Source organism: Benincasa hispida, chromosome 12, assembly GCF_009727055.1.
Source record: "Benincasa hispida cultivar B227 chromosome 12, ASM972705v1, whole genome shotgun sequence".
In the NCBI taxonomy this organism is placed as follows: domain Eukaryota; kingdom Viridiplantae; phylum Streptophyta; class Magnoliopsida; order Cucurbitales; family Cucurbitaceae; genus Benincasa; species Benincasa hispida.
In genome coordinates this window covers 36,511,755-36,524,701 of record NC_052360.1, presented here as the reverse complement: position 1 = coordinate 36,524,701, position 12,947 = coordinate 36,511,755, and the positions used below count along the sequence as shown (strand labels likewise).

Here is a 12,947-nt window from a genome sequence, read left to right as displayed (position 1 = left end):
TCCTATACAATAAGTTTGCATAAGACTGGACTGCGAAATAGTAACCACTAAATGTAACACCGTTGACTAGTTAAATTCTTATTTCATTAGGATGACCTAGGCGACATAATCTTAATACTAAGTATATTTTGAACTCTTGTTCACGAGGGATTATCCTTTGATTTGTATGGGTGAGGCTGGCCAGACCGCCGACCCAATAGGCCTACCATTTTGGGGACAAGGTCGAGAGGGGAGCTGAGAACATAATAATACAAGATGGAATTCACTCCTTCCTACCTTAAGGGTAAGTAGATGAGTGTTCCCTTAAGTAATGTCTCCAAAACTTGAACAAAAGGTCCTACCCTCTCATTGGCTCGAGAGGGGTTTTCATTTATTGGTTGGACCATAAATAAGTTGTTCATTAGAGGAGCACTGGTACTTAAGGAGCCAGAGGTAACCCAATGGTAAAATGGTAAAATTTGACCTAGTTTGAGTTACGAACACTTGTGAAGGACTAACTTGCTCATATTTGTTTATATCTATGGACACAGAAATATATATGTAGTGAGAAGAGTGCAACTGTGGGTCTTTAGTGGAGTGTACCCACAGTTAACGAATCAACTTGGTTAATGAGTTTAACCAATTAATCTTATATCGTTGGAGCTTTTGATCTACAAGTCCACCAGGTCCCCTCATTAGCTTACTAGAGGATACTTAAAAGGGATAATTTGAGAAAACTATATATTAATGAGATTAATATATAATTAAATTGGAGAGCAATATTTAAATAAGATTCAAATTAATTAATTCAAGTGAATTAGATTCACAAAGAATTAATTAATAGAGAGGTTTTGCACATATATATGATAATTAAATGTATACATTAAATTCGGTTTAATGTATACATAATTATTTGATTATTATGCAAATTAAAATTAAATAAGTGTTATTTAATTGGGCTAATTGATAGCGTTATTTAATTAAATGGGCTAATTAATTAAATAAATATTATTTAATTAATTATAGGAAAGAAAAATATATTAGGAAAGGGGCTTGGTCCTTCTCTATATAAAGACCTTCTCATGACCCTTTGAGAATGCACTGAATACACAATTCTCATTGTAGAGAAACTCTGACAATACACAACTTCTTAGTGTTATTGTGCATAATTTTCTCTAAGCCACAAATCCGCTCTACTCTCCAAAACCTTATTCTCCTATCCCTCTCCCAATAGTTGGATACCACTTATCCCTCTATTGGAATCTTAGAGAATAACAAGGTAACTCTTGTGGTAGTGTTCGAGATTGCTCAAGGAGTTGTTCGTGATCAAGACCGTTTGGAGATCCGTTTGTAGGAACGTTGGAGAGGATTGTTCGTTGCTGTTGAACGAGAAATTTTGGACCAATCACAAACTGTCGAAGAAATTTCAATTCATCAAATTTGGGACCAACTAGGAGGTGTCATGTATCCAAGTTCAAGTTGAGGACAAATTTCAAGGACGCCACGTGGTTTTATTGTGACCGTTGAAACAGATAAGATTAATTTGGCCCAATTTGATATTATTATTTAGGTTAAAATTTAACTAAGCCCAAAAATAGGTTAAATTCGACCCGAATGTCAAATCAGACACAAATTCATTAATTGGGCCCAAAGGCTCATGGACCAACCAAGCCTAATTTGGGCCTAGGCCCATGTAAGGCCCATAAGAAACCTCTATAAATAGAGACCCTACCTCTTCATTTAGGGAGGAGGAATTGAAGGCAAAATCTCTCTAAAGATCTGAAGTCTAAAGCTCCAAGGATCTGAAGAACATAACTCATCCAAAGCTTTGAAGATTAGAAGACATTAAAGCTCTGAAGATTAAAAGACTTATCAAAGCTCTGAAGATCAGAAGACACTAAAGCTTTAAAGATCAGAAGACGTATCAAAGTTCTGAAGACCAAAGTTATTTGAAGATACAAGCATTCTGACCACGCTTGAAAAACGAAGTCTTTTGAAGATACAAGCATTCTAACCACGCTTGAAGACTGATATCCTTTGAAGATACAAGCATTCTTCCAAGACTCGAAGCTCAAGAACATCCACATGCCCCGCTTCTATACATCAAGCGTACGTATTCAACCGAGAGAGAATTAGAGGATCAAATACTAGATATCGAACCACATCGCATCAAATCAACATCAACATCAATACCAACTCAAGTTCAACTCCACGAAACAAACCTTTCTAGAAGCCTCGTGCGACATTAATCCTCCAAGAAGATCATCAAGCTCAGAGGCCAATCATCCAAGAAGATCAACAAGCCTAAAGGTCGATCGTCCAAGAAGATCATCAAGCCCAAAGGTCGATCATCAATCCCAAAGGCTGATCATTCAAGAACATCAACAAGCCCAAAGGTCGATCATCCAAGAAAATCAACAAGCCCAAATACCGATCATCCAAGAAGATAAAACAAGCCCAACGGTCAATCATCCAAGAAGATCAATAAGCCCAAAAGCCGATCGTCCAAGCAGATCATCAAGCCTAAAAGTCGATCATCCAAGAAGATCAACAATCCCAAAGGCTGATCATCCAAGAAGATCAACAAGCCCAAAGGCTGATCATTAAAGAAGATCAACCAGCTTAAAGACTCTAGTTTATTTTGAAAGCATCAAAATATTATGTATTAGAGATTGTATTCACTTTCTACAAAATTAATAAAAATACAAAGTGCAAGTTCTATGAAATAAATTTCTCTTGAAATCTCGTGCGAATAGTTGCACTTGGGAATCTACAAAGGTAAGAATCGTTCTAACCATTTCCCCAATAGTATGCTAATTTACGTGTTTATCTATTCCGTCTAGTATAATAATTTTGTTTATTGTAAAAATCGAATTGTAGGATGCAAGGCGATCTCTAACGAGAAAGCTTTCGCTATGATGAGATTTGATCCCCATCTCTACAACAACTTCCAAGTGTTAGGGGTAATTCTTAACAACCTTAAACTAATGTCGTTGGAGCTATTGGAATTCCAAGAACTACGTGTTGTTGGAGGTTGTGGGTGTCTTGGTGAATGCTTTCGTGGAGGGAAGCATCGTAGCCCTCAAATATGCTCGCCAAAGGCCACTGATGCTAGTTGAAGAAAAAGAATGCCAACTAAAAACAAGCGAGTGTTTGCTCGGCAACTAGACTGGAATAGACTAGGGGAGAAGTTGTCGGCTAGAGAAATTGCAAAGAGAGAGGGGAAGAGAAGAGGGGGAGGAGGAGATGGGTTTCACGATTTCTTTAAGAGAGAAAGAAATAGGTGGGTTAGGTTTTTTTTTTTTTGCAAAGAGAGAAATAGAAAATGCAAAAAAAAAAAAAAAAAAACTTAAAAATAAATATTTATATTTAATGATAGTTAATTTTTTTTTTGTAGATTTATGACACTTAAAAACGATTATAAATTTCTATAAACTCAGAAATCTTTGTTTTTTTTTCGTAAAAAATGATTTTTTTTTCCTTTTTGCGTTTATGACACTTTTTTCTCTCTCTGCCTTATTTTGGCTTAACAATTGTGTCATAGAAACCCACTTTTCTTATAGCGATGAATCATCATCTGTGTCTTTGGTGACCCTAACCTTAAAGGTTAAGATAACAAAAATATTCACAAAGACCAATTCAATCAAATAAATTCAATTCTGGGCAAATTTAAAACTAATCCCTCAATCCTTTACATGTATGTGCTTAGCCATTCCAACCCAAGTCTTTATAAGCTCAAAATAATTTTATTCAACCCTTAGCTCATTTTTCCCCTAATATGACTCAAATTAGCACAAATCTTCAAACATCAAAGCAAACAAGGAAGTTATATATCAATTCAGGTACTTGAAATAAACAGTGAGGGATCCCTAATTTGCATTTCTTTTACTTAAGGGCACTAACTTTCAAAGATCCACTTCGGTGACTCATATCTAAAATATTAACTTGACGGGTGACCTAACTGATCACGACAAAAGCAACTCTTTTTGCTTCTAGTCATGCAACACGTTATAAATTTATATTATTCTCTTTTTCTTTTTGTTTTTCCTTTTTCCTTTTGTTTTGATTCCTTTAATATTTTGAGCTCAAAATTTTTGGGTTTTTAGTAGGTAAATATAATTTCTCTCTTCTCCCCTAGTTAACATTACAACCTATCATGCAAGACAATCGTTGGGGTTTGTCAGGGTGACAACAAACAACTAGGCTAAATAACCTAATTCTAAGCCTTCAAAACCATATATAAAACTACTACATACTCGATCTATAAGGGAATCAAGAAAAATTTTTAATTTTGGCTCAAAATCATGTATGCTTTCTCGTGAATAAAAATTATCTAATTAAGACCTATCATATATCTTCATCATCATATAACATGCAACCAACTCACCATACAATTCAAGGTCAACACGAAGTCCGAGCTCAAGTACTCAAGGTCTTGCCAGGCATGCATATCCAACCACCCTAACCTAAAAGATACATCGTTCCCAATGTATTTCTTATTAGAATTCCATAAAAGAAAAGACAAGGGAATAGAAAATGTCCACTGAAAGATGCTCTTGTGCAAAGTCTTCGAGCGATGGTAATGCTCTCGCTTCTTCAAATGTTCTTCTTTCTTTGTTAGGTCAAGTGGAACCTTATCAAAAGATAAACAAAAGAAGTTAAGTTAGGAAAAGAGAAAACAATAATAATAAAAATATATATAGCTTAACACATGATTGCCTATGCAAATTTTTAATGTTGGTTGATTGATGTGGGCACTTATTAAGGTATGTAAAAATTCTCATATTTCTTTCTACCTTATATCCAAAAAACCCACTAAGGTAAGCAAGGCTTTAAAAGTTTCAAGAGCTCTAGAGACAAATATTTTTGATTTTTTTTTTATCTATGAGAAAGAAAATAAAAAGAAAGATTCAAAGGAAACTCGACGATAAGGAGAGGAATACTACAAAAATGGAAGAGATGCCAGAGCGAATAACAGGATTAGATTTTGCAGTCATTAACTTATAACTTGGGGCTTCTTGAGATGAAGCTCGAGCTCATCCTTAACCCTACATACTTGTTTAAGGCATGACCGAAAGATTTCAACCTCGTTATCTCTAAAAGGATATACATCCCCTCTAGGAACTCAGCCTCAGTAGTATAGACAATGGATGATGTGATAGACGGTAACGACCCGACATTTCGAGTACTCTAACAAGGGTCATGACTACTAAATGCACTTTCCCATTCAAAACATTATGACCATTATAGAAAAAAATTATTGAAATAGGGAAGACTATTTCAAATCAATTTATTAAATCAATAAATAAACAAATAAATAAGAAAAAAATTATTCGGGGTCTCCTAAAAACATTTACAAAGAAAAAATTCAAGACATTAAAATTTTCTGTTTGACATTAAATACTAGTTTCAAAACATTCAAATGACTAAAAAGAAGAACATAGACTAAGCACGGAAGCAATTTTTCTTGTCCCCATATGGCTCTGTCATGGATCTCATCTATCGCTCGCCAGCCTATTCATGTCATTTCCTGAAAAACATGAAGGAAGAAAGAATGAGTATAACAATACCCAATAAGTGATCTGCCACCGGGTCCTCTAGGTAACCTGTTAACTAGTCTATCTAGGCATTGGTGTACACCCATCATATCAGTCATGGTGATCCCAAAGGGTCACATATCAATCATAAATGTGTTCCCGAAGGAATACGCATCAATCATAGTGTGTATCTCAAAGGTACACAAATCATTCATAACGTGAACCCAAAGAAACACACATTAGTTATAATGTGTAACTTAAAGGTATACAAATCAATCGTAATGTGAACTCGAAGAAACATGCATCAGTCATAATGTGTAACTCGAAGGTACACAAATAAGTTGTAACATGAACCTGAACGAACACGCATCAATCATAGTGTCTAAACCAAAGGTATATAATCAGTCATAAATGTGCACATATATAGTCATATGTGTACACCTACCTAGATAAGAAAAGCTAACAAGAACTTATAACTTAGCATGCATCAATTTTCATATAACTCATGTGTTATATTTGAAGGAACTCTAAAATTAGAGAACCAGTGAGCGAAAATGGATCGTTCCAAACTCCATTGTGAAAGAACATAAACATTTACAATCATACAGAAACAGTTATGCATTAAGATAAATTACAACATGCTTCTTAAAGAACAAACAAGGGATCGAGTAAACAATACCTTTGAAAAACCCTTTCTTCAAGTATCCCTCGATCGTTCAGCAACGCAACAGTCAAGCACGGAACACAACGAGCCTCTAGAAAATCCTCGATCACTAGCGAGTACAACTTGATTCCTCGATCCTCGAACAGAATTGGACACCACCACTCAATTATCTTGGTATTCAGTGTGAAGAATCTAGGAGTTGTGGGCTTTGTATGGATTTGGATAGAGGAAGAATGAGGTAAATTGTAACATCCCGCACATTTTTTATATAATAATGCAATTTCAGTAACGTTATCCTTGGTAATTCAATAATTGCTTAGTTGGAGGCATTTTTGGAATTTTGGACTTTAAGTGTAATTGCGAGGAATTTAATTATTGACGTTGGAAATTATTTAGTTAAAATTGATGGTAGGAATTAATTCCATTTTGGAAAGGGAGGGATTTTAAAGAAATAATATGGATTAAGAAAAGAAATAAAATAAAATAAAATAAAATAAAATCTACTATTTTTATTTTTTTAATTTAATTTTTATTTCAATTCTTTTTTTTTTTTTTTTCTTTTTCTTTCCCTTTCCCTTCCACTCTCCTTTCACGTGAAGCAGCCCTAAGCCCTCTTCCCCGATTCGAGCCATCGCCCAGCCACCACGCTCCATCACCCTTCCTCCACGAGCCTGCCACCTCGCCTCTTCAGCCAACCCAGCCCACTCTCATCACGTCGTCGCAGAAGCTCAGCCCCTCGCCATTTTTGCCCAACCGAAACCCTCTCAGTCGTTCTTTCCCTTTAACAACGCGCCACCCTTGCTAAGACCCGATCTGCGCTTTAATTGTCGTTTCTGACTTTAGCTTTTGGCCACCCCTCCACGCTCGCCTAGCTGCCGATCAAAACACAGCTGCTACTACAACCGTCGACTCTAGCCCTATCTCTATTTCACCACTGTTGTAGCCAAGGTACCGCCTGCGTCTGCACTGTTTGCAGCAGTCCGATCAGCTTCATTCGTCCAGTTGTGCCATTTTCTTTCTTTTGGTCTTGACCGTCGTCGCCGCTGTCATTTGGGTCTCGTTGGATTCTTGAATAATTTGGGTAAGAGTTGAGTTTTGGCTTTTTCTTTGAGGGGTTTGATTATCCCATTTGGTTTCGGGTTAAAATTGTTAATCTCTTTATGTTTGGACCATAGATTCAAGGATTGGAGATTTTGAGACATTTCTTTGGAGTTTGAGACTATTTCCAATAGAAATTTGTTCAGATTTGGTAAGTTTTTGGGTGAGTAGTTTGGTTGATTGTCGTTTGGGTTAAGAGTACTTATGAAAAATTAAGTTATTAATTTTGGATTCAAATTATGTTCAAGTTGGATTTGTGACTAGAGTTGTTGGGTTGTATTGATTTGGTAGCATGGGGTGCGTTCGGACCAACACACTTTAGTCCTGATTCAAGATTCATCTAGGCTAGGAGGAAGATTATTTTGCTCGTCGCTTAGACATAATTTTGGATAAGTAATCTTACCACTGGAACTGCCCACGGACCAAGTGTTAGTTGTATGCTAGCATGATAAATGGGTATTATGGTAAATGTTAGCATGTTGATTGACAGTATGACCTGAATCAAAGTATGTTCTAGCACAAATTCTGATTTGTTTACATACACACCTAAGTGCTTGATCGTTAGAATGTGATACTACGTGTTTTCATTAGAATGTGATACTACGTGTTTTCATGTTGATTCACTTCTTGACTTTGCACATTTAGATGTTTTTATTTTACCACAAACCAATAAACTTAATATCCCTGGTTGTCTTTATGTAACTTAAGCATGTATGTAGTGACATACAAGTGGATCGTCTTAAGTGACAACCAAACTGGTCTGTGTATATGGATATATGAGGGAATCCTTATCTTGGTAATACTATGGACGCGACCCACTTTGTGGAATAGTTACAAGTGTTGTGGCTTGTCACAGATGGTCTGATCCTAATCATTCGTGTAGGGGACATGTAAGCGGAGGCGTCCTATATAAAGAGTTTATAAGACCTGACCTCGAAGTGTTAACGTCTCGTCATATAACTCCGTTGATGACAGAGACTTCACTTCACTAGGATGACCATAGGTAACATGACCTCAATCCTGAGTGAGTTGAGAACTTCTACCATTGAGGGCGGTACTTTGATTTGTATAGGTGCGAGGGGCCAGAACGTCGACTCAAACTTACCACTTTAGAGATTCGTTTGATTTGGGAGTTGGGAACTCAACTTCACAAGATGGAGTTCACTTCTTCCCTATAGCAGGGGTAAGTAGATAAATTACACTCTTAAGGGCTGATCCCGGGGCTTGACCGATGTGACACCACACACCTTCACATGGCCCGAGAGGTGTTCACACATAGTAGGACTATGTTGTATTGTTCATTAGAGGGATCAGTGGTACTTAAGGAGTAAGATGTAACTACAGGGACAAAACGATAAATTGGCCCAGTTGTACTTACGAACATTTGTGAAGGGTTATTGTACTGATGATTGGTTATATCCAATGAACATAGAAATATATCTATGGTAAGAATAGTTCAGATGTCGGTCTTTAGTGTCTGGCAGTTAACGGATGGTGGATATTGTGGCTAAAAAGTTTAGTCAGTTATTCACGTATAGTTGGAGCTTCTAGCCATAGGTCCATAAGGTCCCTTTGGTAGCTTGGATACAAGTTAAGAATCAGTTTTTGGGTCAGTTAGAAATGTTCAAATTGACAAGAGGGAGTTCGATTATATATGATATAATTGAACTAATTAATTATATATGATATAATTAACTTTATGTATGAGATACATTAATTTGGAGAAAATTGGATACAAATATGATTTATATCTAGTGAAGGAAAAATATACGATAGTGCTTGAACGATCTCTTACCTATACGATAGTGTTGAGCGATCGCTTAATGCCTACACCCACGCGTGCTATTTACTAAACGATCATTTACTTTTTCTTAAGCGGTCGTTTAGTGCCCGATATTTACAAAACAATCGTATAAACGATCACATAGCTTTTCCTACACAATCGTTTAGACAATCACTTACCTTTCCCTACACGATCGTATACTTCACCTAAACAATCAAGCATTTTTTCTATACGATAGACGAGCCTATCTCCCACTTGCTTGATCATTGTATATGATCTCCCTTCCTCCTTCCCTCTACCAAATCTGAACAAAGCCCACCCTTTGGATTCTCACTCCGAGAATACTGAGGGCTCTGAGTGGTGGTTTCGTCCCTGTTTCCTTCTATTCATGTGGAGATTGTTCAAGGTAGACGATTGGGATTTACTAATCTATAGCTTACCGTCTAAGCGAAAGTGAGATTTTCTGTGAAGAATAAGTCTTCAATTGGAATGATCTCTCAATATCTTATTTATTGTTCCTTTGAGCATGTCAATAATTTAGCATTATGAATGCATATTAGTATGTTTGAATGTATATGTGAAAATTCTATCACAATGAATTGGAAAGATCCGCTTCTGCTCGTAGGTACTCTTGAATAAGAGTTCCTTCAGGGCTTGGGTCTCTCACTAGAATTGAAGATATTCCTACTGAAAATGAAAAGAGTCATTAATGATTTATTAATCATTTCTTCCAAAGTCATATCTTGGCTTGAAGATTGAGGAAATGGGCTCAGCTACTCATCTTGGCCTCTACAACTTAGGTAAAGATTTTCTCTCATCTAAGATGGTGTGTGTAACGACCCGGCCCCCTAAGACTTAAGTTAGGCCGTTACTAAATATATGCATGCATGGAACACAAAATGACACTCGATTATGGCGAAATAAATACTAATTAAATAAGGTAAGTTCAAAAGACTTTCATTAAATTCAAATACTAAAACAATAGTAGGGTACCCATAAATCTAAAGGATAATAAATAAGTTTGAAAAACGATTCTTAAAAGTAAGTTTTAAACATCAAAACTAAAAGTTAAGAGAAACATGAAAAGAACTTTAAATCTCATGAGCGGAAGCGTAAAAACTAGTTCCAGTGGCTCGATCACGATTTTTGCTTGTCCATCGCCGGTGCATCTCTACCCTTACCGGAAATAACAATATGAGAAAGAATGAGTATAAAATACTCAGTAAGTAACCCCACTACTGGGGTCAAGCTGGGCATCTATGTCCTCTAGATACTAACCTCTGGTTAAATATATAAGTTACTCTAGTCCTCATGGGACACATATGCACATGAAACAATAAGGAGTCTGAGTCTTATCCTACTGTAGTTAAGTATGCCCACTACCTCTGGTGAATCCTGAAGAAGACACAAATTGGTGAATCCCGAAGGAAACACAAACTGGTGAATCCTGAAGGAAACACAAAATCTAATGGGCATCTAACTAATCAGTAAGAACATTTGCACAGTCTCAACATCATAATCATCACAATACGAATCTATGACATACATATAAACTTCAACATCATGGTTCTACAACATCCAAATATACCTCAACATCATGGTTCTACAACATACATGTATACTTTAACATCATCAAATCAAATATAACCACATGGAAGCACATACCATCTCATACTAGCATTCAAGTGTCTATGTGCATAAATAAATAATTCAGATCTCAACCTAGAACATATTTTGATTATATTATACTATCAGTCTATCATGATGTCATTTTGCCATAACATTCATTTATCATGCTAGCATACATCTAATGCTTGGCCCCTGGGCAGTTCCAGTAGTAAGCTTACTTACCTCAGATTTAAGCCCAAAATAACTAACAAGTTTATCTTCTCCTTAGAATGGAATAATCTCGAATCAAAGTTCCAAAGCTGAAGTTTAAGCTGAACTCGCTCCCAAACTTTACAAACAAAGCCAACCAAAAACATAAACAGTTATTAAGTTTCCAAGTCCAAATTTTTACAGCAACATTAACCAAAACAAGATGGTTTTGAACCTCCAAGCTTACCAAAACTTGTCGAAAACGATCTTAAACCCGCTGGACAGCCACTCCAACAGTTTCCCAGACTCAAATCTAAAGCAAAAAATAATTCGAATAAGTTAACTTTCATTCCAAACTTAATGAGGGCCCAATCTTCTACTTAAAACTTCACAAAAATATCTTATCCAAAACTACCAGATCCGGCGAAACTCCAACGATGACAGAAAACTTAACCAAAATAGATCCGATGGCAACCACGACGGCGGCAAGGGCTGAGCGGTGCACGACAGAGATCGGACCAACAGTTGGCCGGACGGAGAAGCGGCGGTATGGCGTGGCTTCATGGTCGGAAGGTTGATTGGGTGAGTAAGCGGTTGGCTGGGCTACAGCGGCGACTTTCAGCGTCAGTGAAAGGGCGGAACGGTGGTGGCAGCTTTCCGATGTGGATGACGAGCGGCTGGCTAGGCTGGCGGCGAGATCTGGTCGGCGTAAAACCTACGATGGCAAGCGAAAAGGTGACTCGACGCAGTTGGGTGAGACGGCAGAGGGGATTTGGGGCGGCTGTCGACTGAGAGAGGGATGAAATTTCGAGGGAGAGGGGAGGTGCGCGGTGCGAAGAAGAAGGGAAATTTCGATTTTTATAAAATAATAATAATAATAATAAACTAAAAAGGAAATAAATATAATTATACTTTATTCTTTTCCTTATTCCACTTTATACTATTAAATTCCTTTCCTTTTCAAAAGAAAATTAATTCCTGCCATTAATTTCCAAATTGAATAATTTCACGCCAATAATTAAATTCCCGTACTTACACTTGAAGTCCAAAATCCCAAAAAATTCCCTCCAACTAATAACAATTACTGAAATTCCAAATAATAAAGTTACTAAAATTACATTATTACTAAAAAATGTACGGGGTGTTACATTCTTCCCTCCTCAAAGAACTTTCGTCCTCGAAAGTTCATTTTTGGAAAAGCTTCGGGTACTGGGCCTTCATCTCATCCTCTCGCTCCCAGATAGCCTCCTTGAATTGGTGATTCTGCCACAGGACTTTCACAAAAGCAATTTTCCAGCGGCGCAATGTTTTTACCTCTCTGGCGAGGATCTCTATAGGCTTCTCCTCGTAGCTCAAGTTGTCATTCAACTGTAAGGGCTCGTAGTCAACTACATGGGACGAGTCTGTCACATACTTCCTTAGCATCGAAAATGGAAGACATTATGAAATGAAGACAGTGCTGGGGGCAATGCAATATGGAAAGCTACGGGGCCAACTCGTTCCAGGGCCTCGAAAAGTCCAATGAATCTTGGACTCAACTTCCTCTTCCTGCCAAACCTCAGAATACCTTTCATGGGTGCCACTTTAAGAACACTTTCACACCAGTCTCAAATTCCAGGTCCTTACGTCTTACATGGGCATAGCTTTTCTATCTGCTCTAAGCTCTTTGCATACGAGCCCTGATCTTCTGTATTGTCTCATTCGTGGACTGAATTAATTTAGGTCCTAACAATTTTCTCTCTTCTACCTCATCCCAACACACAGGGGACCTGCAACTCTTCCCATATAGGGCCTTAAATGGTGACATCCCAATAGTGGACTGGTAGCTATTATTATATGCAAACTCCATTAAATGCAAGTGAGCATCCCAGCTTCCTGAAAACTCTATGGCACAGGCACGCAACATGTCTTTCAATATCTGATTCAACCGCTCGGTCTACCCATCAGTCTGTGGGTGAAAAGTTATACTGAAATCCAACCGAGTCCTCAACGCTGCCTGAAGACTTTTCCAGAAATTAGACGTGAAACGAGGGTCTCTGTCCGATACGATGGACATAGGTACCTTGTG

The 12,947-nt window shown here is 37.3% G+C and overlaps 1 protein-coding gene across 7 annotated transcripts in view; it reads right to left on the bottom strand.

The window, feature by feature from the left end:
• Positions 1-4,241: 4,241 nt before the first annotated feature.
• LOC120092940 overlaps positions 4,242-12,947 on the bottom strand; it is a 17,811-nt gene continuing 9,105 nt past the window's right edge. For 2 of the 7 annotated variants that reach the window (XR_005486227.1, XM_039051195.1), the window contains 3 exons: positions 11,127-11,192; positions 10,913-11,018; positions 4,242-4,612 (listed from right to left, as the gene is read on the bottom strand). Coding sequence is in view for 5 of the 7 variants with exons in the window: in XM_039051195.1 (XP_038907123.1) it covers positions 4,597-4,612; positions 10,913-11,018; positions 11,127-11,192 (188 nt within the window). In the remaining 2 variants the exon portion in view is untranslated. The other 5 variants (XR_005486228.1, XM_039051196.1, XM_039051191.1 and 2 more) reach the window with 3 other exon arrangements.